At 31.2% G+C, this 24,656-nt stretch overlaps 1 protein-coding gene across 1 annotated transcript; it reads left to right on the forward strand.

The window, feature by feature from the left end:
• The first annotated feature begins 3,765 nt into the window (after nucleotides 1–3,765).
• Nucleotides 3,766–19,604, forward strand: Spx (Spliceosomal protein on the X). The gene is made up of 8 exons (XM_075381259.1): nucleotides 3,766–3,920; nucleotides 4,185–4,268; nucleotides 4,440–4,585; nucleotides 9,050–9,178; nucleotides 12,446–12,669; nucleotides 14,625–15,099; nucleotides 18,892–19,087; nucleotides 19,272–19,604. The coding sequence occupies exons 1-8, from the start codon at nucleotides 3,887–3,889 to the stop codon at nucleotides 19,457–19,459; spliced, it is 1,476 nt and encodes a 491-aa protein (XP_075237374.1). The 5' UTR covers nucleotides 3,766–3,886; the 3' UTR covers nucleotides 19,460–19,604.
• Nucleotides 19,605–24,656: the final 5,052 nt, after the last annotated feature.

Genomic DNA, 24,656 nt, shown 5'->3' on the forward strand with positions numbered 1-24,656 from the left:
CCAAAATAAACACACTAATGTATTGAAATTATTTTAAGAATATAACAGAATCTAGAAACAACAGAAAGAAAAAGGGTTTTTTACTATCATAACTCCTATATCCTTGTTCACTTATGACCAAAATGTAACAATTTCTCATATACAGAAATCATCATGCCAAATCAGTCCCAGCTACTGAGATATCAAGAAAAAAATAGGCCACCATACATATATATGTGAATAAATTCTCCCAAAATTTTCAATGGTAAAATTTTTTTTTTGGTTACAGGAAATCATGAAATGTTGGGTCTGAAAAACTCTTGACTAGTAAAATTTGACCTGATCAAATGATCTCAATTATAATTTCCCTTATACAGGGCGATACATGGGATATGGACGGTTTTGAAAGCTGTAGTATTGAGAGCACAGTGGTGGGAAAATGTTGTGGTTACTTCTGCTCCTCACAAAATGACATTTCAATAAAAATAGATCAGTGAAACTTTCGGCATTATCAAACCATATTTTTTTTATGAAAATGGCATTAACGTCATTGTTAATTTGGCTTGACACACTCTCTTGCTTCAGGTCGGAACTGCAAACACAAAGAATCGCTTTAAAAGATGATTGGTTAAAGCAGGATGATGCTACAGCACATGCCGCCAACGATTTAAGGGCAGTTCTTCGACACTGTTTCCTGCACACATCATCTCACATTTTCCGTGCTTCCACGACCTTACAACTTATCAGTCTGTGAGGGTACCTCAAAAGCGATGTCTACAACTAAAAACCCCACAATTTGGTTAAGTTAATGCCATAATTCAACAAATTGCTACCATTTTCTCAGAAATGTTGGATCGTGTGAAGGATTTTTTTCAAGAAGAGACTTTAGAACTGCATTCAAATTGATGGACATCATCTTTCATAAATATGGTGACCATTACATTCAATTGTATTGAGCTTTAATTTTGTATCAATAAACATAATTTAATTTTAAAATTAAGAAAGTATAACTTATTTAAAAACCGTCTGTCTCCTGTGTGTCACTCTGTATAATAGACTATATAGATAATCAGTATAACTATGCATCCAGAAAAGTAATTTTGATACAAATGTTCCATTTCAAATGTATATTTTAAAAATATAATAGTATTGCTTATTAATGAATGATGAATTAATTCACCACAGAAACATTGAAGGTTATGTGAAAATATGGAAATGGAATTTTATAGTGTATGAAAAATGCCACTCATGACCAGGATTCAAACTTGGGACCCCCCCCCCCCCCAATGAAAGGCCAAAACACTACTACACTACTACTCTGACATGATCAAATTCTCTCTTAAGTGAACAATGATCGGAGAGGCCTTCCATTACAAAAACAAAATGTCAATAGCAAAGCTATTGATATTTATGTTGGTAAATCAAAATTTATGAAACTACAATTATTTAATGATCCATGCTTCTGCATTTTCAATCACTCAAAAATTATTAAACTTTCAAAATATTTGTGCTGACTGGATTCTACATGACTAATATACTCCCAAACACAATTAACTGGAGAAAAAAATCTAATTTCAAAAAACAATATATTGGGCAAACTAAATGTGATGTATTCAACTACGGGTTCAAAGAATGCATATAAGTACTAAACACAATAACAAAATTAATTCTTTTTTAAGTCGCTCAATAAAATTTATAAACTCATACAAAAATATCAGCTGCAACAGGCAGATTTTATTGATCACGGTTAATATGCTCAGCCAATATTAAATTTACAAAAGTGCAACTATATTTGACAAAAACAACTAATTAGAGATCAAATAAATATTTCATGACACCCTTTCACTTCCAAGAAAAATTGCATTACAAATACAATTTGCCAAAAGAACCATGCATTGGTTCCAGAAAAAAAATCCAGTTATTTAAAACTTTTTCAGTTTAGACCATTCTATGGTAGGTTACCAGAAAATATTTTAAATGAATACAAAAAACAATTAAATTATTTAGATATTCTTCCTAATTTACACAAAATAAAACGGGTCCAGGACATTTCCCATTTTATGAATATACAACTGGAATCCTCCAGTAAAATACATCTACGAACGACTGAAAATAGATCCTTATGTTGTTAATGTGAAGAAGAAAGTGTTTTTGCTTAATTAAAATTAATTTCAAACCGATAAACAACTGTAATTTAGTATTATAAATTGTTTCCTCGAACCGATTTGTTAATCATAAAAAATCTTGTAAAACTATTAATGCGTTTATGACTTCAAACGATTATGAATTACTTGTTAACATAATACTCTAAAAAATAAAAATGGGCTAACCTTTCCCAAATTACCTTACAAAATACCTGGTTGCAAGACGACAGTCACTTTTCATGAAGATAAGGAACTTAATCAAGCTTGGCTTGTTAAAAACTAGAATAATTAATAATCCACTGTATGGTCATCACAGTTTATATTAACAAACAATACCAGAACTGTACCTGAAATCGCTGTTCAAAATTATTACAAACACATGCACTCGTAAGCAACGCTATCTATCAACATTCGTTAAAACTGCTCATTTGTAAAATGTTACTCCCAATTACGTTTGAAAGACTTTCTTTATTTTTCCTTTTTAGCCTCCGGTAACTACCGTTTAGATAATTCTTCAGAGGATGATATGTATGAGTGTAAATGAAATGTAGTCTTGTACATTCTCAGTTCGACTATTCCTGAGATGTGTGGTTAATTGAAACCCAACCACCAAAGAACACCGGTATCCATTATCTAGTATTCAAATCCGTGTAAAATAACTGGATTTACTAGACTTGAATGCTGGAACTCCCGACGTTTGAAAGACTAAATTACAGTTCTTCAACATCTAGAAAATTTTACAATAAAGTAATTTCGCGATTTATTTATATTTTACAATTAACGGTTCAGAACAATTTCTTGAACACATATCTCATTAGTTGAAACACAAATACCCAGTTAAATTAATAAAAAAATACAGAATCTTATGAAGGTGTTAATTTTTAAGATAAATTCTGATTACTAATAAAAATTAATGTACACACCCAAAAAAGGAAATTTAATAAATTAATAAGAGATTTTTGAACGTATAATGTACAACAAAAAAATCGAAAGAACTTTAGTAATTAAGAATAATTTTATTAAAAATACAATACCCAAAATTTATTTTATATTTATAATTATTTTATATCATTAATCTGCATGTTTTTAACTAAACTGATAAATTGTAATCCTAGAGGTTGAGTAAATTAATATCAATCATTACCTTTCTGGGGTACAATTGTCGTTAGATACCGATATCGTTGTAATCTATTAAAAACACAGTTTAATAGATGCTTTCTTCTATAAATTAGTCATTGCTATTTTTGTAACATATTTTAACTGTTTACGACTTAATGTAAGTTTCCATTATAAACTTAAAAATACAGTTGGTTTTGCTTTATTCAAACGGTTACTCTCAGATAGTAAACCTAATTATTTCAAATACACAAAGTGTACGAAGAATTTAAATTGTTATAACTTATTGGAAGGGAAAATTGTTATTTTGCTCACTCAAATTGTAATAGTTGATTGTTAAATAAAAATAGTCATGTTCATTATCTTCCACTTCATAGTCTGTAATGCGTACAAAATGAGAATCATTCTGATTTTTTGAATGAAAGCTATAACAACTGAGTTAAGAAATGGTAATGGATATTTAGATTATTTTCAAAGTAAATAAATTTTGATAGATTTACAGTCAGTAATTTGATTTATTTAAAAAATTTTAATAAACGAGACATGGGCCCGTAGAATGTTGTTCCAGAATGTAACTACAACAAATGATTCTTCATTGAGTAATCCATCAGATGTAACAGAAACAGTACGCTGCATTTACCGCTAACATGGCGGCCGGTCCGATAGCGGAACGTAATCAAGGTAATTAACAGTTTAAATGATGTATTAATTTTAATTTATCATGATGTTGAATTAATAAGTTATTTTAAGGTTACTTTTATATATTAATATTACATTCAGTATTTTCGTTTACAATATTTTAACCTCACTTTTTATGGCGTCAGTGTTTACGTTTTTCATTAACTTGTATAGTTTTTATATTTAGCAGTTATTTACTTTTTATATTTTAATTTGGGCGTATAATTTTGAACTATTAACCATGTTAGGTTTTTTTTATGTGCACAGATGCTACTATATATGTTGGCGGTCTGGATGACAAGGTTTCAGAAACCCTTATGTGGGAACTGTTTGTACAAGCCGGTCCCGTAGGTAAGTAATATTTTATTATATACGAATATTTAACACTTTGGTCACTTTTTTAATGTTCATTTGTTGATTAAATAGTTATTTTTTTGTAATAGCAAAATATTTTGTCTGAATGTTAACTAACAAATTGTAATTCATGATTTTTCATAATGTATTTTTTAAATATTGTTTTAGTTAACGTTCATATGCCTAAAGATAGAGTTACTCAAATGCATCAAGGATATGGTTTTGTTGAATTTCTTGGCGAGGATGATGCTGATTACGCTATTAAAATAATGAATATGATTAAATTATATGGAAAACCTATTAGAGTCAATAAGGTAAGTGGAATTGAATACATTTTTATTATAATTTTAAATTTGTATGATAAGCTTTATCTCATACAAATTGTGACGTTAATTAAAAGAGAATTAAAATTAAATCATATTAATAAAAACTAAGAGTGTAATTAAGGTTAGGTACATTGAATTATTGTAAATGAGTGTACATAATCTTTTTGTTTATTTTGAGTGTGCTTTTTGTACTGTAAATATAATATATCATTATGGATTCCTCTGATTTTGATGGAATGTGAAATATGCCATTATTAGGCCTAAAGGTATTTGTTACAGGTGAAATTATTTGTCAGAAATGCCTTTCATCATAAAATGAGTCATGTCCTTGGTAAGTTACATAGTACTGCACCAAAAATCTCATTATTTTGCACAATACATGTGTAATATTGTAATACATGTAAGATTAAATTGAGCAGAAGTCTTGAATTGTGACTTCATCAGATAAATGACAGTTTCTGTCAAAGTTATAAATTATTTATAAACTAACGTAACTAAATTCAATTAAATTTTATTTAAATAAAATTATTTGTTCCTAAATAATTTTTATTGCACATTTACCAAAACCCACACCTTAATCTTCACCTTTTCAGATCATTTAGCCTTGGAACTGGTTATGTACAGCGTCAGTTTTAAAACGCTGTTACAAAATCATTTTATATGGCATCTAAGTCGCTTATTTTGTTTTATATTCACAAAGGAATCACTTTTATTACACAATTTGAACGACGTTTATACGATGTAAAGTGTTTTATTTAGAGTAGAAAGAATATGACCATTTTTTCTCAGAAATGTGCGTGTGTGACTTGTGTATTATAATTACTATTATTATGGATTATGGATTTATTTATTATTTACAAAAGTAGCTTATCTTAGTAGCAACATATCGATGTATTGAAACACATAATAAATTATGATATACGGCACACACACAAAAAAAAGGAATTTGTGGTCAAAAATACGTCACTTTTACTTGAGGTCTATAAATGTCTTTTCTGACAAATGATATTGGTAAACATGTAACACATAATGATTCGTAATGAATAACAGTATACAGTAAAAATTGTTTTTTGTCAATCTCAATACCATTTTCAGTGGTGGGGATTTTTATAAAACGTACTTTTCTGAATCTACTTTCACTTATACTAATATATGTTATTAATCTGTGAATTATGACATGGGTTTTTGCATCATATTTTGCCCAATTTTTAACCGATTTGCTTGAAAGTATTATTTTTAAAATCAGCAAACTGTTTCATAAACACAAAGCAAAAAAAGAATTTCGCTAATAAAAAACGCAGTAGAAATGCGCAAAAAAAAATTTACAATTAAATAATCGTAATTTTTTTACTGTTTAAATTTTTTTGTTGTTACAGGCATAAAAAATATCCAATCATAACGTTTTTTTGTTGTCAGAATCTGTTAAATCTTTTTAATATACTGTAATTTTTTGAAATTTTTTTCACAAGAGGATAGCATACGACTATGAAGGGAGGCAATCACATACCAACATATTTTCGCGGAGCGCTAATCAAGCGTGAATCATTGTGATGGGAAAAGGTTAATCTCACTTAATTTACTCTTAAGTAAATTAAGAATGCTTAATTTCACAGAAACCAAATTATGTAGTGTGCAAATAATGTATATTACACTTGTACAGTATTGAATACGGACAAATTTGATGAGGTCTGGGTAACTTTTGAGGGAATGCAAGTGAAAGATTTCCAACAAATAATTTCAATTGAAATGAATAACCCAGTTGTTAAATTAGATATATTAAAGATTTTATGAAAGACCGAGGTGTGTCTGTAACTGTATACAATTGCCATTGTGACACTAAACTCAAAAATTTCTGAAATAGAGTAATAATTCAATCTAGTAAATATTTTACCATATCTTGAATATGTGTCTTCCTAACTCAAAATAGTTACTACGGGGGACTTGAATGATTAGGGACAAATTGATGTAGAAATGAAACAGTTTGTAGATGGAGTTTTGTACTTTCATGACTAGGTTGAGCTGAGAATAGCTGACAGATAAAAATTGTATTTTTTATAACTTCAATATTGCATTTAATGATGGTGTGTCCGCTTGAAGTTTCCATATAAGTTGAACAACGTTCAGTAATCTATTTTTTGCTTTCTGAAGGTGAAAAAATGGCTAAAATCTTTTCTCAAATGTCAGTATGGTGAAAGTTGTATGAACCGCGGAAACTTTTATAAATTGGTAGAACAGTTCAAAAACGGTCAAACCTCAATGACTGACGAGCAACTTCTGGCCGGCCAGTTGAAGTGTCAATACCTTCGCTTGAAACCCACATTGAGAACATATTTGTGAAGATCAACATATTACAGTTGAACATATAGCAAAAACAGTTGCAGTAAGTGTTGGCACAGTTCATAATGTTATCAGTAACAACTTAAGTACAGTAAAACAAGCACAAGGTGGGTCCCGAAAGAGTTTACGCAACAACACAAGGAAACAAGACTAAAAGTGTGTTCAGACTTGAAAGGGAAGGTGACTCTTTTGTAAACAAGATTTTAACATGTGATGAAACTTGGGTTCACCATTTTGAATCAGAGTCCAAAAGACAAAGCACCTGTCTGAAAGAAATTCAGAACGCAAGCATCAAGGGTAAAAGTTATGTTGACCATCTTTTGGGATGCCCAAGGTATCGTCTTTTGTGATTATTAGGAAAATCAGTGTACAATAAACAGTCTGTACTACTCAGACATGCTGATGAAAAAAGTAAAGCCTGCAATGAGAGAAAAACATCGTGGATCTCAAATAAAAGGTATGATATTGCTATACGATAATGCTCACCCTTACACCACCCAGCTGACCGAAGAAACCATTGGAAAAATGGGTTGTGAGATATTACCCCATCCTCCCTACAGTCCAGTTTTGGCTCCCTCAGATTTTCTTTTGTTTAGTCTCCTCAACATGGAAAAAAGTTCAGCAACAACAAAGAAGACAAAGAATTTGTGGGAAAGTGGCTCAAACAAGAAGACAAAGACTTCTTTGCATCAGATATAAAAATGTAATTCATTGTTAGGACAAGTGTATTAATATTGGTGGGGATTATGTTGAGAAGTAGTAAAAGTCTCATTTTCTAAAATACACAGTTTTTTTTCTACAATTTGTCTTTAATTATTGAATGTCCCTTGTAGTAGTAAGCTGTCAGCACCAATTGCTGAAGATTGCTGAAAAAGTAACAAAATACATCGTTTTAAACTACATTAAAAAAAACCCCTTGTAGTAGTATGCTGTCAGCACCAATTGCTGAAGATTGCTGAAAAAGTAACAAAATACATCGTTTTAAACTACATTAAAAAAAAAATTTATTCTAATTTGTTATTAAGCATTAGAAGTTTTATATCATTTAATCAGAGATTTTTTTTATTAAGAATTCTTAGTACAAGATATAACCAATATAGATATGATATAAAATGTAATAAAACCAAATATGACAGCTATTAACGTTGTGTAGTTGCTTAAATTCTGTGTAAAAGATTGTATACTTCGTGTTACCCAAGTAAATCCAACAACAAATTTGTTAACAATATATAGATTGCTGACTATACTGAAGTAAATTGGTATTCAAAGGGGAGGTTCCAGTACTCTTCTACAGCTTCTCTGGTATATTGAACAGTATACAGAATTCCAGAAGAATATTTTGTTTAATAGAGACTAACAAATGTTAACATTTATAACATGTCATAATCTCACTTTGGTACTATTCAAGAAGATACCTGCAGAAGAAAGGTGATCTGTAGTTAGTTGTTAGATAATGCCATTAAAAGGAGAAAATAAATTAAAATTATAATCTAACTTTATATAATAAATAAATATAATTATAAATACAATCTAACCAAACTTAACCTGCGTTCACTAATCTTGACTAGCGAGCACAGGTTAAGTTTAGTTAGATTATATTTATACTTTCAGATTTATTTTATATATATATATATATATATATATATATATATATATATATATGTGAGAACTATAACAGAATTTAATGATCAAAGATAAATAGAAGGTGATTGTTACATCATAGACACTGGTTTTTCGGAAGTGTATTAGTTAGCTACCAGTATCTCGTATTGACCGCTACTAGTATACCATCATTACTTATGTCTCAATTAATGTCTATGTTTTATTGTAAGTTTCACCTCATCTTGAATTAATAAAAAATTAAAGAATATTAGGGGTAAACAGATTTATGTTGAATAAACTTGTTTTTGTAGTTTGCTGGAATTTAAACAACTTTGAATGGAATTTCACTACAGGCTGTTGTAATTTATTTATTATTAATGACCAGAGCTGTTGAACCCTCTGAAATTCTGTTAGAAATAAATTGTATAAATTATTTCCAATTAGTAAAAATTAAAAGTTTTTTAAATAAATATTTTTCTGTATACATTAATTATTTGTGGAACTTTTTTCTAGGCATCGGCACATCAAAAGAATTTAGATGTTGGAGCTAATATTTTCATTGGTAATTTAGATTCAGAAGTAGATGAAAAGTTATTATATGATACATTTTCTGCATTTGGTGTTATATTACAAACACCTAAGGTAAGATGGAAAACAAAAAACAGTTTTGTTGTAAACCATAACGCCAGTTTTTTTTGTTTGGTAAAAAAATTTTAACTGTATATAATATTATGTGTGGTTGAATTCTTGAAGTAAATATCTTTGAAATGAATTGTTAGATTTTAATATATTATTAGGTAATAATAACATTTCATTATAGTGCATATTATAATGATTACAAAAAAACTGACGTGGGTTGCGTCTGATGAGCAGCTTACTCACACAACTTAATTAAACATATTTATATTAATATAAATATTATGTTAATATTAAATATTTTATATTATATTATTATAGTATTTTTTGTTTATTTAATTCAATGATTCTAACTAAAGTAAGCACAATACTGAATTTAATTTGAGCAGATGCGGCGGTACTAGCAATGACAGTCGGCACTAACTAAACTAATGTAATTTCACAACTTACATAGTACAAATTTCGCTTGTGCGATCGACAGACTGGTGTAGCTATGAGGCTTGACACCAGGTACCTAGTCAACCGGGTGATCGAATTCAAGACTCAACCAGACCGAGTTACTTTTTTACACTTTAAATTTTTTTCATTTATTTAATTCTACTGCTCACCTGTGATGTCACAACATAACAGATGACTACAACTGCATTTTTTGGGGTGGAGCAGCGATTTTGCAAATATTGTTTTTTAATTGTTAACAAATATGCCTAAGAGAAGTATGACCTTAATTAAGCAAAACAATGTCTCGAAATACTGAGGTTGACCTTGCTTCACCCCCTGGACCTTTAAATTTAATGGTATCAGTGCCCCATACATAGTAATTTGACCAAGTTTGGTCAAAAGGTCAAGTAGTTCTAGAGGTATAAGAAGGAAACACCGAATAGACGTACACAGTGTGCCAATTAAGTAATGAGACACTAGCATTGCATTGAAACTACAAAGTTTATTTTAATTTTGCAGTTACATAGATTCAAAATAATCCCTTTGCACCTCCACACAACGTTTACATTGATCATATGTTGTTGAAAGAACGCTGGAAATCCTGATTGTGTACTTCCTTCAGTCTGTCGGGCACAGCACGTCGGATGTCCTCAATGTCACTGAAACATTCTCCTTTTAAAGCACATTTAATTTTTGGAAATAGAAAAAAGGCTCCAGGTACCAAATCAAGTGAATAGGGTGGGTGTTTGAGCACACAGATCTGTTTTGATGCCAAAAGCTGTTTCACGGGTAGCGTGCAGTGAGCCGGTCCATTGTCATGCAGGAAAACCTAACTTTTGCTTTAGAACTGATGCATCCTGACACAACACATGCGAGCAAAGAGACATTGCATGAGTCCTAAGTAGCACTACCCAGTCACTGTTGTGTCCTCAGGTAAAAATTCACGATGGATCATTCCAGAAGCATTGAAAAAAAAATCACTATTGTTTTAATGCGTGATTTCTGCTACCTAAGTTTCTTCTGCCTCGATGACGATGTTCCATGCCTTTCCATACTCTTGACGTTTTGTCTCTGGGTCGATCTTAAAATACATTTGTTAACTTCTGATGCTGTTTTTCCTAATTTAAGTAAAATTTTATCACAGATATTTGATGCTATGTTTGACCGCCGTTACTTGTATAACGTTATGTTCACGGCAATTGTGCATGCTCTGGCTGAGTGATCGACACGATCGAAGTGTCTGCGTGTTCAGCACAATCTAGCGGGTGAAATGGTTACCATATTTGGCGCTTTTCTTAAAAGTGTTCCTGGAAAAAAAATCAGTGTCATTAGTTATTTAGTACACTGTGTACATACATATCAACATTAATTCTGGGAATATTTCCATTTGGTTTTTTGGGTTCCTTAGGTGTTAAAACGTCAAGATCTGGTGAAAACTTTGTGTGCTCAAATTGGACCAGTTACAATACTTTACCTTCTAGAAGCTATAGCACTAGATGGTAAAGGAAAAATGTAATATTAAATTTTCAAATGTTATGGAACATCTAATAAAAAATATATTACTACATCAACAACAATTTAAGAATTTTTAACATAAGTAATAATTATGAAATTTGCATATTAGAGAAATATTGTATTAATAAATATGGACTATTAACATATTGAATTTGATTGTAAATTTGTTAATTCGGTAGACCTGACTGATGTAATGATTGAATACTCTGATAATCCGTAGTTTTTATCTTACCATGGTTAGTATAGGAAATTTTTTATATGCCAATAACGTATACATACTAATGATTTTAAAATATTAAATATATGTTTTTTTTTAAAAATAACGATATTTCTAATTGTACATGATGGTCGAGTTATAAAGCTCAAGCGCTACAGATAATAGGTGAGTGTTCTTAAATTTTATTGAATTTTGTTTGGTGGATTTAAATATTTATTTGGTACTTAATAATTATTTGGAACAGTGGAATATAATGTTCAAAAAAATTTTATATACATACATATATATATATATATATATATATATATACACACAAGGGTGTACAAAAAAGAATTTCAGAGTTTAAAAAGCTTTTTAGTATCTCTTAACTTGCAGTTTTCCCTACAAATGTTAAATGTTAGCACATTTTGCCATGTGGCACACATCCAACTGATAGGCGAATTTGTCAAATACATTTACCTGGAATAATGGAAGTGACAGGTGCTTCAGTTCTGTGCCATAAATTGAGTAGATCAGTTGGTAGCAGTGGTTTTGGTTTATACAAGATCCATTATAAAACCACAAGGTAAAATTTACAGTCAAATTATACTTGCATTAACATTTATTCATAAAACTATGGGGAAAAGTCGGCTGGTCATTTATTGCCAACCATTATTATTCTTTCTATAAAAGTTTTTTTTGTTTTTTTTTTACAAATCTTTGTAAAGTTTTATATGGTAATATTTTGAATATCAAAATACATTAATTAGTCTATATATCAGTATGCTAAAAAATAAATAAATAAAGCATTTATGTTAGCAAATTATCTAGAAATAACTTAAAAAAAGGACCGTCAGATGAACTTTCTCTACAAAATGAAAAGAATTGCCTAAATCAGTCCATCCATTTGGTGAAGCATATGGTAAAAGCTGAACTTGCACAAAAGACAATTTAAATACATGTGGGTCAAATTCCCAATTAATCAAAAAATACCGTTCCTTGTACATAATTTGGATAATGATATCAACTGATTCAACCATTGTTTTAATTGATAATTATTTATTATCAGTTTTTATTGCTAATATATAAAAATTTTTTATTCTGATTTTTATTTTTTGTTTTAGATAATGCGTGACCCAGAAACAGGTAATTCAAAAGGATTTGCATTTATAAATTATGCTAGTTTTGATGCATCAGATGCTGCAATCGATGCAATGAATGGTCAGTATTTATGTAATAGACCTGTATCTGTGTCATATGCTTATAAAAAAGATGCTAAAGGTGAAAGACACGGTTCTGCTGCTGAAAGATTATTAGCCGCACAAAATCCATTATCGCAAGCTGATAGGTGATAATTAATTATATATTATTATTAATTTTTCTGTCTTAGTTATTGAAATAAAAAAAAAACTGAAATTTCATATTATAAATTATGAAAAAGAATTGTAAAAAAAAATAGTTATATAGAAATTGTGGTTAAAGAAATATACATTATACTTATGTATATCGCGTACCACATTTGGATGATATACTTAATATCATTATTAATATTGAATATTATTAATATAAACCACCTAGTACAAAATATTGTGATAAGATTTTACCTTGAATGTACTTTTGCAGGATCCTGCATCCTTAGTCGTGATTGAGATATTTAATTAAAATGCATATTAAAAATACTAAAATGATAAAGATTTCGTATTAATTTATTATACGAGTACTGCTATTAGATGCAGTTTTTACAAGATTGTCTCCCTAAAACACTGTCTGATGGTTTATCAAATTGAAATTTTGTTTGTATTTATATGTATAATATTTTTCTAACATATTTAATTTTATGTCATCTTTATTCATTTCTAAATTTGTGTTAATATCAGAATAGAATGTTTATTGTTTATTAGATGGTCTGTCATATTAGATAAACCAATTTTATTATTTTTGTAATTTCTGTAACATTCAAGAGATCTAGTTTTAAAGGATATATTTGGTTTTCCTATATAAATACCTCAATCTATCTCACAATTCTGTACTTCATGATTTTTGTTAATAGAATTTAAAGTATAATTAAACATGCAGAGGAATAACATGAATCTTAAAAAGATAATATCAGTAAAAAAAAAAATATATCTATATATTGAATAAAATATAAACCACCTAAACTGCCACATTAATTCCAATTCCGGCTGACAGTCAGTTTCAGTATATAGTCTTACCTTTTTTATTGTTATTTCTCCTGTCAAGATAGAAACTTCTTTTTTGAAGTACGTTTTTTACAATACTATTATATGGAACTTGCAGTTTTCATTTTTTGAAAGAACCAATAAAATGGAAAAAAAGGGTTTTGAAGGAAAGAATAATTTTCTAAGTTTGAAGAGTAATAGAGCTTGACAAGTAAGACAAATACAGGTTGTTATGTACATATCTTGCTGGTGCAATTTTTCCATTGGCCATATGGAAGTTAATGTTTCAGAAGTTCATATTCTGTAAGGACATAAGCATTTATTTTATGTTTATTTTTTTGACTGAGGTTTTTTGACGTGTATAATAAAATTTATATTGGCTGGTAAATTCTAAAACAAAGAAATAATATAATGTAATATTTCATTTGCTGTCAAAAGCTTCAAAAATGAAATTATTGTGGAATTCTTCATTAGATAAAAAAAAATATTTTGAGTGTTGCGCACACAAAAAATGAATATCAGTATGGGTAAGATAAGTCATTACATTGTAGTAGTTCAACTTTAAGTCCTGCATAATGCAGAATGCGTAATTAAATCAGGGAGAAGTAGATAAAATAAAAATTAGGAAGAGAAGGATGATAAGAAATATACTTGAATCAGGTGAAATAATGAAAGCTAGAAAATGCAGAAGAATCGGCTAACTCTTCCTCAAAACAGACAGACTCACATGTATCAAATGAAAACTAGCATTTTATAGACTTTAGCAAAAATGAGCCCTAACAGCCTATGCAAGAGGATTTTTGGTAAATGTAATGGAGATAAAATTATGTCATTTAGTTCAAACAAATACTTTATATACTTTGGAAGGCGCAATACTTTATCCAGAAAGGAAGTGGATAGTGTAGTACCAAGAAATGGTCAGAAGAGAGAAAGAAACAACACAGCTTGAAAGTGAAGAAGAATTGGAGACCGATCAGGTATTAACTATTAAACACAGACCATTGACAAACACAAAAAAAATTATTTTAATAAGAATATTTTTTTGTAAAATCAAGTAAAATTATAATATCTTGTATCTAATAATTCATAATTTTGATACAAATAATTTTTTTTCTTTTTTCAGGCCGCATCAGTTGTTTGCAGATGCACCGCCTCCTGCACCATTACCACCACCTCCTCCGCCAGTTAATGTGGTTAATGTAGGAATGGTACCACCTCCTCCACCAGTTGGATTTAATCCCCCACCACCACCGCCCGTACCTCCACCGTCATCTATGCCTCCTCCACCGATGTCAATGCCCCCGCCACCATTACCACCACCACCACAACAACCTCCACCGATGCAAATGCCACCACCATTACCTCCAAACTCTATGATGCCTCCAAATTCTATGAATCAGCCACCAAGGCAACAGAATCAACCGCCTATGCCTCCGATGCCTCCTTCTTCTGGTGGTGGTATGCCGCCTCCTCCATTACCACAACAACCTCCTAGACCGCCTATGATGGGTAATATGCCTCCAAATATGCCACCTGGTGGTCCACCACCTCCTCCGATGGGACAAATGCCACCACCCCCACCTATGATGAATCAACCTGTAAGTATTTTTGATATAGATAAGAATTTATTTTAATTATTTTTTAACCACTACTTTTTAAGTAAAAATAAATTAATAGACTTAATTTTGGCTTTATTTGAGTATATACGAGGTGCGACAATAAAGTAATGAGACTGATGTGAAAAAAAAAATGTTGCTTACTGTTTTAGTCATGTTTAGTGTTGCCTCCTTCAAAGTAGTTCCCCTCTGATTGCACACACTTATTCCAGCGCTTCTGCCATTGATGGTAACATTTCTGGAACTCATCTTCTGTAATATCCTCCAAGACCCTCGTCACGGCTTTTTGGACATCTTGTGTTGTTTGAAAATGGTGTCCCTTGACTGCCATTTTGACTCTTGGAAATAGAAAAAAGTCGCACAGAGCGATATCTGGTGAATAAGGTGGCTATGGTAATACTGAAATTTGTTTTGAGGTTAAAAATTGTTTTACTGACAGAGCAGTATGGGATGGCACATTATCATGATGGAGAATCCAATTAACAGCAATGTTGACACAGACACGAAGAACTCGTTTACGAAGTCTTTCTAAAATTTCTTTGTAGAAATATCGGTTAACTGTTTGTCCAGGAGGCACCCACTCTTTATGAACAATTCCCTTGGAATCAAAGAAGCACACAAGCATGCGTTTCACTTTTGACTTTGACATACGAGCTTTTTTTGGTCTGGGTGATGATCCCTTTGAGCACCATTGCGAACTTTGGCGTTTTGTCTCTGGATCGTATTGAAAAAACCAACCTTCATCACCAGTGATAACACGGCTCAACAAATCTGGATTGATTTCCGTTTGCTCTAACAGATTGGCTGCCACATCGGCTAACGTGTTTCTCGCTGTTGTTGTGGGAGATTTTTGGAGACCATTTTTGCACAAATCTTTCTCGTACCAAGATCTTTAGTTAATATTAGACGATCCCTTTCTCGATCGATGTTGAGTTCTTCTGCAATCATTTTCACGGATAATCTTCGATCAGATCATACGATTTCACGCACCCTGGTCAAGTTGACATCTGTCCATGAGGTTGATGGTCGTCCACTGCGGTCTTCATCTTCAACATTCGTTCTGCCTGCACTAAAAATTTTATGCCACCGAAAAACTTGAGCTTTTGACACAACCTCCTCTCCAAAAGCCTTCTGAAGCTTACCGCAAGTTGTCGTCGCGTTTTCACCCGATTTAACGCAAAAAGAATGGCACACCGTTTCGCAATATTTTGCGGTTTCATTTCTGTGACGAGAGACACAAACACGTGTTCACTTATTACAGCACAACTCACGACTAAGCAGTCGCATCAATGTGCCACTTGGACTAGAAGTAGCTTATAGACCAAGGTCAAAGATGGTGTGCCTAACACAAGCTGCAGGGTTGCCACATCTTGCAAAGAAAAATCAGTCTCATTACTTTATTGTTGCACCTCGTGTGTGTGTGTATATATATATATATATATATATACCACGTTGAAAGTTATTATATTTATATATATAGGTTTCTACATTGCATAAATCCTTCATAAGGATCTTTTTATCATTCAGCTTACTTGATTTATTATTGTTTTTTACATTTTTAATTACTGTTAAAACTTTCATGTTATAAAAATTAATGGTTAAAGAAATAATTTTTCAAACTAAGCAAAACAACAAATTGTATTTACCGCAAGTTAATATAACACAATATTTACAAATTTACTTATTCAAGGTAAAGCATTTAAAGCTCAATTTAGGTGGTTAATCCAGTTATTTTAACCCAAAAAATGAAAGTAGCATGCTAAATATGTATAAAAAAAAAATCTTTAAACTGAAGCACAGAAAGGAAGCATTATGATTTGGAAATTACCAAAATTTCTCATGTTTAAACTGACGTATATTAAAATTGGAAAACTATACTAACAACCCAATAACAAATTTTATTGATAGCTTGAAGAATTCTTTACCAGGAAAAAAATAAAGAATTTAATATATTGAAACAGCAAGAAAAATATGTGTCATTACTCACTAATTATATCACACCATAATTAAGAGTTAAATAATATAACATAAAATTATGAAAGAAATCTTACATGTGTTAAATCAAGTAGAAAATGTTTTTCTATGATAAAATAAACTTAAGTAGCATACATTTAAAATAATAATAAATGATATTTCAATTTATTTTTGTTTAGTAAATGTAATTTTGACTTTAAATGGTTTTTGAGAATGTGATTATTTTACAGGGATGGAGTCATTTTTAAACAGTTGTGGGAAAAGGTAAAAAATTAGGAAAATTTGTAATTTATAGGCAACCGTGTTTTTCCTGATAGAGATGTCTAATCTATTAAATGCTCTTGTGTAATTCAATTTTCTTTTATGTTTTATAGAAAATTTATTTATTATTTTTTTTATTTCATTAGTTTTTTTTATCAAATAAAGAAATAAGAACACTAATTACGCAACAACTACAATTACCTTAAAATATATTTATACAAAGGTACTTGGAAGTTTTACAATATGACTTCTCTATCCGTCGAAACCAGTCTTAAAAGAAACCCTCCCATGTTTTGTTAGAGATTTGGGCACATCCCAAATCTTGTAGGAGGTTTAATTTGACTCCTATAGGAGGTCACATCATCGTTAATAAAATGCTTCACCTGGAAGAAAAGTGCAAAGTTACATGGACTGAGACCAGGACTGTAGGAAGGGTACTGTAACAGTTTTATTCTAGTGCTGGCCAAATACTTAGGAAAAAACTTTGGAGTGATGCGTTAGAACATTATCATGATGACCATGTGTCCATCTATGCGTTTGGACTCGGCTTCATGAGAGAACTTTGACAACTTTAGGCAGGCATTCCTCAGTATACCACTTCCCTATAACTGTCATCTTAGTTTCTAACATAACTCGCTCTAAAACTCCTCTTCTAAGAAATACAGTCACCATTCTCTGATTCAGTGATCTGAATTTATTAACAGCTATAGGGGTCTCCTCAATTTTTAGCCTAGGTTGGGACGTCATAAAAATACAGCCAAGTTTTGTCACAATACTGTTCACATTGGGAGATTCCCATTTTCAAATTTTCTCAGCATTTCATGGCCCAATGAAGTATGACGTGCTATTTTATCATCAGTTAAGTTATGTGACACCAAAAGGGTACCAAGCTTTTAACTTGAAAGTGATCTTGCTTAATATGAACTGCTGGTAATTTCCTAAGGACACCTCTATTTGGTGGAAAGTCACACTTGTCTTGTCTCAAGTATTTTTTTGTAAAGCAGCAAGGTTTTTTCAATCATAGATGAAGACAGTTAATCTGACCTTGGAGCATCCTCAGAGCAAAACCTTTACTTTTAAATTCTTGGTACCACCTAAATATTGTGAAGACAATCCTCTCCAAGCACTTGGTGTTGTTTCCTCTGTGCACTGTTCAACAGTTAAACCATGTGAAAAATTGCCCGGTATCAGTTTTCACTTGTTCGGTATCACTACCTCTTTTCACTGACAGCTAAAAAGCAAATGACACTGACTAGAGTGGCTACAATGCAGGTTGGAACCTGCCTAAGCACTAACCTGTAATCGCATATAATGATCTGTTCCGTCATATTGTAAAATTTTCTTAGTGCTCTTTGTATATAATAAAACTTTATATTATTTTCAAAGGTTATCTTTTTTTTAAAAACTGAACTGTTTTTCTTGTGTAGTTAATGAGAAAAAAGCTATATAAAAAAAATTAAAATCAACAAAGTTTATGGGTGTCTAGTTTATAATATATTGAAATTAATTTTTGTTTTCATGTATGTTTTTTTTTTTCAGGGTCCACCGCCACCAAGGATGATGCCTCCACCACCACCATGGCATAATCCACAACAACCTCCATTACCCCCGCAACAGCAACAAGGACAACCACCTTTACCACCTCCAGGTGGCCCACCACCTGGAGGATTTATGCCGCCACCGCCACATATGCAAGGACCATTTCCACCTCCACCACCAATGCAAGGGCCACCTGGTAATTTTCTTTAGAAACATTTTGTGTGTGTGTGTGTATATATATATATACAGAAAATGAAAAAAAAGGGGTGAGAGAAAGTTTAGATGCATTTGAAATGTGGGCATAGAAGAGATAACCATTTTTATTAAATTTGTACATATTCAGTTTTAATTTTACTTTTATTAATATTTTTTTATTTTAGGAAGACCACCACCACCAAACTGGCGTCCACCTCCACCACCGCCTGGTGCTAGAGGAGGTCCTCCTGGTAATATGCCGCCTCCTCCATTCGGAGGACCACCACGACCTCCATTTCCTCCACCGCCTCCTCCAAGAAATCATAATGATTATAATGACGAATATAATGATAATTACAATGATAATTATTAAAAATAAAGTTATTATTTAATTTTAAATGTATGATCTTGTAATATATAATTTCATTTAAAGTATGTGATTTGTTATCATTATAATTAATAAATGTTATTATATTATTTTTTATAAATTGTTGAAATATATTTAATTAAATCTACTAGCTTTTTTTATATTTATTATTTTATTTTCAAAAATGACGTACTTTTTTCAATTACAATTAAAACTGTATAATGATAGAGCATGTATTCCTTAGGAATGGCAGCATATCTTGTGTTTCTCAAAAACATTATGTCACTCATATGTCCAGTACTATGGACTAAAAAGGGAGGGGAGACATTAGTCCGATAAAGCAAATTTTTCTGTAGGCACCGACACTAAGGTTAGATTATGTTAGGAATGGCTAATATCAACATTTACATTACAAAATTGTGTTTATTCAAGCACACTATCCAATCTGACGCTCGATTCACAGGCACACCACTTTCTAACTTTGATCAAGTCAAGCATCTGCGCTGCTGTTAAATTCACCCATTTCTACTTTTCCACCATAAGGCATGGTTATAGAAAATTATGTTAATTCAAACACAGAACATAAAAAATAAGGAGAAAAACTATGGAGCTATAACAATGAGCTATACGTGTTGTTATACTGACATAAATGAAGTGACTGCCGCCAATTGTGGTCAGTTTTTGAAGCAGTGGCTTGTGTCCAGTGGGCAACACTGGACACAAGCCACGGATGGAACTGCGGTTTGCCTGGATGGAACTGTTTGCCACAGTTCCATCCAATGCACGTGAGACTTTTAAATTGAGTCGGCTGCTCCAGATTTTATCTGCTGCTTTCAAAATCTGTTAAACGGAGGTCTGTAGTAACAAAGAATGAATGTATTATTATTACAAACTGAAAATCATTCAGATCAAAGAAGTGTTAACACATGTATATGACATGTGTTTATCAAATAAATATATAGATACGCCATAAAAATATCAAAACATGAATGTGGTATCCTAATAAAAACCAGTATACTTTTTAAACTATAATAAATTAAAAAACCATGCTATGCTATCAAAAAAGTGATTTTAAAGTTGTATTATATATAAAATAATGATTGCGTATATCATTTATATACAAGGTCTGTAAATAAAATAATGAGACTGGTTCAGAAAAACATTTTATTTACTATCCAATTATACATGGACTCCTTCAAAATAGTTCCTTTGAGAAGCCACGCAACGCTTCAAACGGTTTTCCCACTCTTCATAGCAGTGCTGGAACTTGGAAACCAGAATATTCTTCATATGGTCGATTATTTTTTTTTTCTACTGTTCCAAAATTGTGTGTTTTTAAAATTGGCAACTGGAAAAAGTTGCAGGGACTCAAATCAATGTGGTTGAGGAACTACAGGAATGTTTTTCTTTGCCAAAAATTCATTCAATGTGTGTGCATTGTCATGATGCAGCATCCTGTTATCTTTAATGACTGGTCTCACACAGGCAACTCTTATATGCATTCTTTCAAGAATTGCTCGGTAAACATATTGATTTACAGTCTGTCCTGTAGACAAAAGTCTATGATTCATTCAACTTTGACGTTAAAGGTCTACCAGAGTGAGGATCGTCTGCAACTGATTCCCAGCCATCTGAAAATGCTTTAAACCTAAAAACTTGGGCTCGTGACAGAACATCATCTCCATACACCCTATTAAATTCTTAAAAAGTTTCAGTACCTTTCTTACTGAGTTTAACACAAAACATGATTGTACAATGTTGTTAATAATCAGTATCGCTCATTTTTGTAATGTATAACAAAAACTTTATTTACGTCTCATGTGGCAACAATAGACTAAAAATACTAATATCTAATATAAATCAGCCGTTCATATAACCATATGTTTACTAGTAACTTTACAGTGTTGCCAATTCGACTGCCAAAAAAATTACTCTTGTTACTTTATTCACAGACATTATACATCACGCATATATACACATAAAATGAGGGCGATGGCTTTAATAATGTTAAACCCTTCATTCAGTTTATCAGAATAAATAATTGTTATTACAAAAAAATAAATAATACAAATAGTAAGAAAGATAAATAAAATTTTATTCTTAAACTAGGGATTATTAATTTTATAACTACAGTGGGTGAAGTGAATAAAGAGTAGTAGTTGCTAATACAGAGATATATGTAAATATCAAAGTAATAAAAAAAGTAAGACATTAAATAATAATAATATTAAAAGATTTATGTATTTTCGCAACATATGTTCAAAATGGCTGCCTTGTTCAGTAATGCTAGTACAAACTCTTTTTATCATGTTTGAGGCCATATTGAAGAACAAGTGTATACTAATGTTGTTAATCTCCATTGCTATGATCATTTTCAGTTCCACCAGTATGTGTAGCTTGTTTTTATAGACCTTTTCTTTAAGATAATTCCACAGAAAGAAATCTGAAGATATCAGTTGGGTGAATGTGGGGTCATAATCCTTTAGAAATGATGATATGCTCGCAAAAAAACTCATACAAGAAATGCATGATTTCATTAGATCTGTGACACGCAGCATTGCCCTGCTAAAACCAACAATCACGTTCATCATCTTCAAGAAGCGCAATAAACTGTGTAAAGATGTCTCTGTACATGACACTGTAGTTTCAAAAAAAATGGGGCCCACTACTCAACGATGTAATGCACACTCCCATTTCTGAGAGTGTAAGGGGTTTTATTATTTCAGTTGACCAAATTTTTGTGTTTTGACTGTTCACCGGTGCTGTCAAATCTGAACTTGGCGCGGGGTTTGCGCTTCCGCGTTTTCAGTCAGTTAATTTGAGGGAATCATATTAGGTTGAATGTGAAGATGTCTATTTGATGCCTAACGTGAAGGTGAAATTTGATTTATATTTTACTAATACAGATGTCTGCCAAGGCATTTACATCGGTGGCATCCTGACCAAGGCCTGGCTGATGACTGAGATGTAATCGGTTATAGAGTCTAAAGATGACCTTCAGTAAAGCCCCCCCCAGAGCTCGGAATTGAGCGGGTGGTGTGGCAACTGGTTACATCACAAGGTGGATGTCTTCCCCATATGAAGTTGGGATGTTCACCTAGCCACTAAGGTGAAATCACACGTCATCAGTGAAAGAAACACGGTCAAGCAATTCCATGGTTGTTAACAAATGACCAAAACTATGCACAGTACACTTAAAGCTTTTCTTTATCTGGCTCCTTCAATTCCTGAACACTGCAAGCATGATATGCACAAAAGTGTAACCGAAAGTGAGTGTGCTGATTGTCTTCTCAAGCGTTTTGAAGGTAAATGCTGCATCACATTCTTAACTTCAGCCAGTTTAGGATCATTCAAAATGGCCAGTCTCCGGGTTCTCTTCTTGTCCGCATTCTCTAAAACAGGTGATTAATCTCATTATGGTGCTACTTTTTTCTAGTTTCTAATGATTTTTACAGTTTAATATTGATTTTCTTTGGTAAAATCAATGTTTTTTAAAGAATTAAAAAAAATTGTGAAAAAACCTAGTAAATTTTACACAGTATTGTTAAAAATTACAAGCTTAATAAATAAACATAAATATTTTTATCTTTGTATTAATTTTTTTTAGTTTATATAATTCAATTTATTAATTTCATTTGTTGAATGAAATACTTTACTACTTGATAATTATATCATTCAAGAATATACTTAATTATATAAATTTTTAATGAAGTGTAATTAAACAAATAATAAAATTATTTAATTATACTGGAAAAACTTTAAAAATATTATTAGAGTTTTAACCTTTTATAGTTTAAAATTTCCTCATTCCAATGCTATAAAAATTATGTGTCTTTGTCAGATAGAAATATTTTCATTAATTTTTTAATAAAATGATGTTATTCTCTCGAAATTCAGTTTTTGTTTCTAGAATTATATTTTTGCGCTTTGTGATTTATTATTACATATTTACAAGTAAAAATTTAATTAGCTTTCGTATTGAATTTTTGCATTAATACATTTGATTACAAGGTTATGTTTTCATTGGTGTTGAGTAGGTTTGCGTTATTATATTTGTAAGTTATATTTTGTGATTATCATTTTCTTGGAAATCAACGTAAAAATATTGGTTTCATATGCTTCAACAGAACAGAATTTGACCACAATGAAATGATAATGTGACAAACCTGAATAATTTTGGAATTTTATCATCTTACTTCAAATTAAACTCTTCAGTTCCAGAAATTTAGTAACTAGTAACTTTTATTCACATAAGTATTAAAATCCAAAATCAGTCGTGTTGAAAATGTCAGTTTTTGCAGATCTACGTAACGAAATTTTGTTGCGGAAATGCATTGCAGGAAACTCAATGAAACTTTTAATGCATTGATTTGGAGAAGAATAGCAAAAACTATGTATGTAGGAATAGCGACTAAAGATTGGAATTAAAGAAAATTGATACGCTAAATGATTTGAAATTAAAAGTTAGTGAAAATGGTTTCACCATCCTAAAGGACGTTGATCGTAAAAGAATAGTTCGTTGCAGAAATTAAAATGCATTATTCAGAAGAAAGAAAAAAGTAAAAGGATACAGAAGATGAACATGATGAAACATGTGGTACAGGATTGTTTCAAGAAAGTGAACTACGTATAAGTTTTTTCTGAATTGTTAGTCTAACTTTAAATGTTCTTTCTAGGAAACTACATTTTTCAGTCTTCATGTACCTTTTTCAAAAAATTATAAATGATAGAGACTTACATTTTTTATCAGATATTCAGTTCTATTTTATATTACACGATTAGAATGTGCGGTTTTGAACCGCACCAAGAATGGTGCGGTTTTGAACATGGTTTACATTAAAACAGAATTATTTACAGTTTATGTTTTTTATTCTTCTAATTTGTCGTCTCAAACATATTTTTTACATAATTAATAAATTTCAGTATGTGCGTCCTTAGTCGCTCGACAAATGTCCAAACGATACTCAACTTCTTTCTAAGCATTAATTAACATTTCTTCGTTAACGGCTGTCATTGCTTCATTAATCCTGTTTTTTAAGGGGTTTAGGTCGCGAATTTTTTGTCTATAAACAACGCTTTTGATGTACCCCCGCAAGAAAAAATCGCAAGGCATCAGGTCTGGACTCCTTGGAGACCAAAGTACGGGTCCTTGCCGGCCTATCCATCGTACTCAAAATTTTTCGTTCAAAGCGTCCGTGACCGA

This window comes from Lycorma delicatula, chromosome 13 (assembly GCF_047948215.1).
Source record: "Lycorma delicatula isolate Av1 chromosome 13, ASM4794821v1, whole genome shotgun sequence".
Classification (NCBI taxonomy): domain Eukaryota; kingdom Metazoa; phylum Arthropoda; class Insecta; order Hemiptera; family Fulgoridae; genus Lycorma; species Lycorma delicatula.

Bases quoted from the DNA above. Each gene is read 5' to 3' on its own strand.
- Spx (XM_075381259.1), top strand. From the start codon at position 3,887: ATGGCGGCCGGTCCGATAGCGGAACGTAATCAAG. The intron at 12,670-14,624 runs GTGATAATTAAT...TTCTTTTTTCAG, and splicing joins CCATTATCGCAAGCTGATAG to GCCGCATCAGTTGTTTGCAG. The intron at 19,088-19,271 runs GTAATTTTCTTT...TTTTTATTTTAG, and splicing joins ACCAATGCAAGGGCCACCTG to GAAGACCACCACCACCAAAC.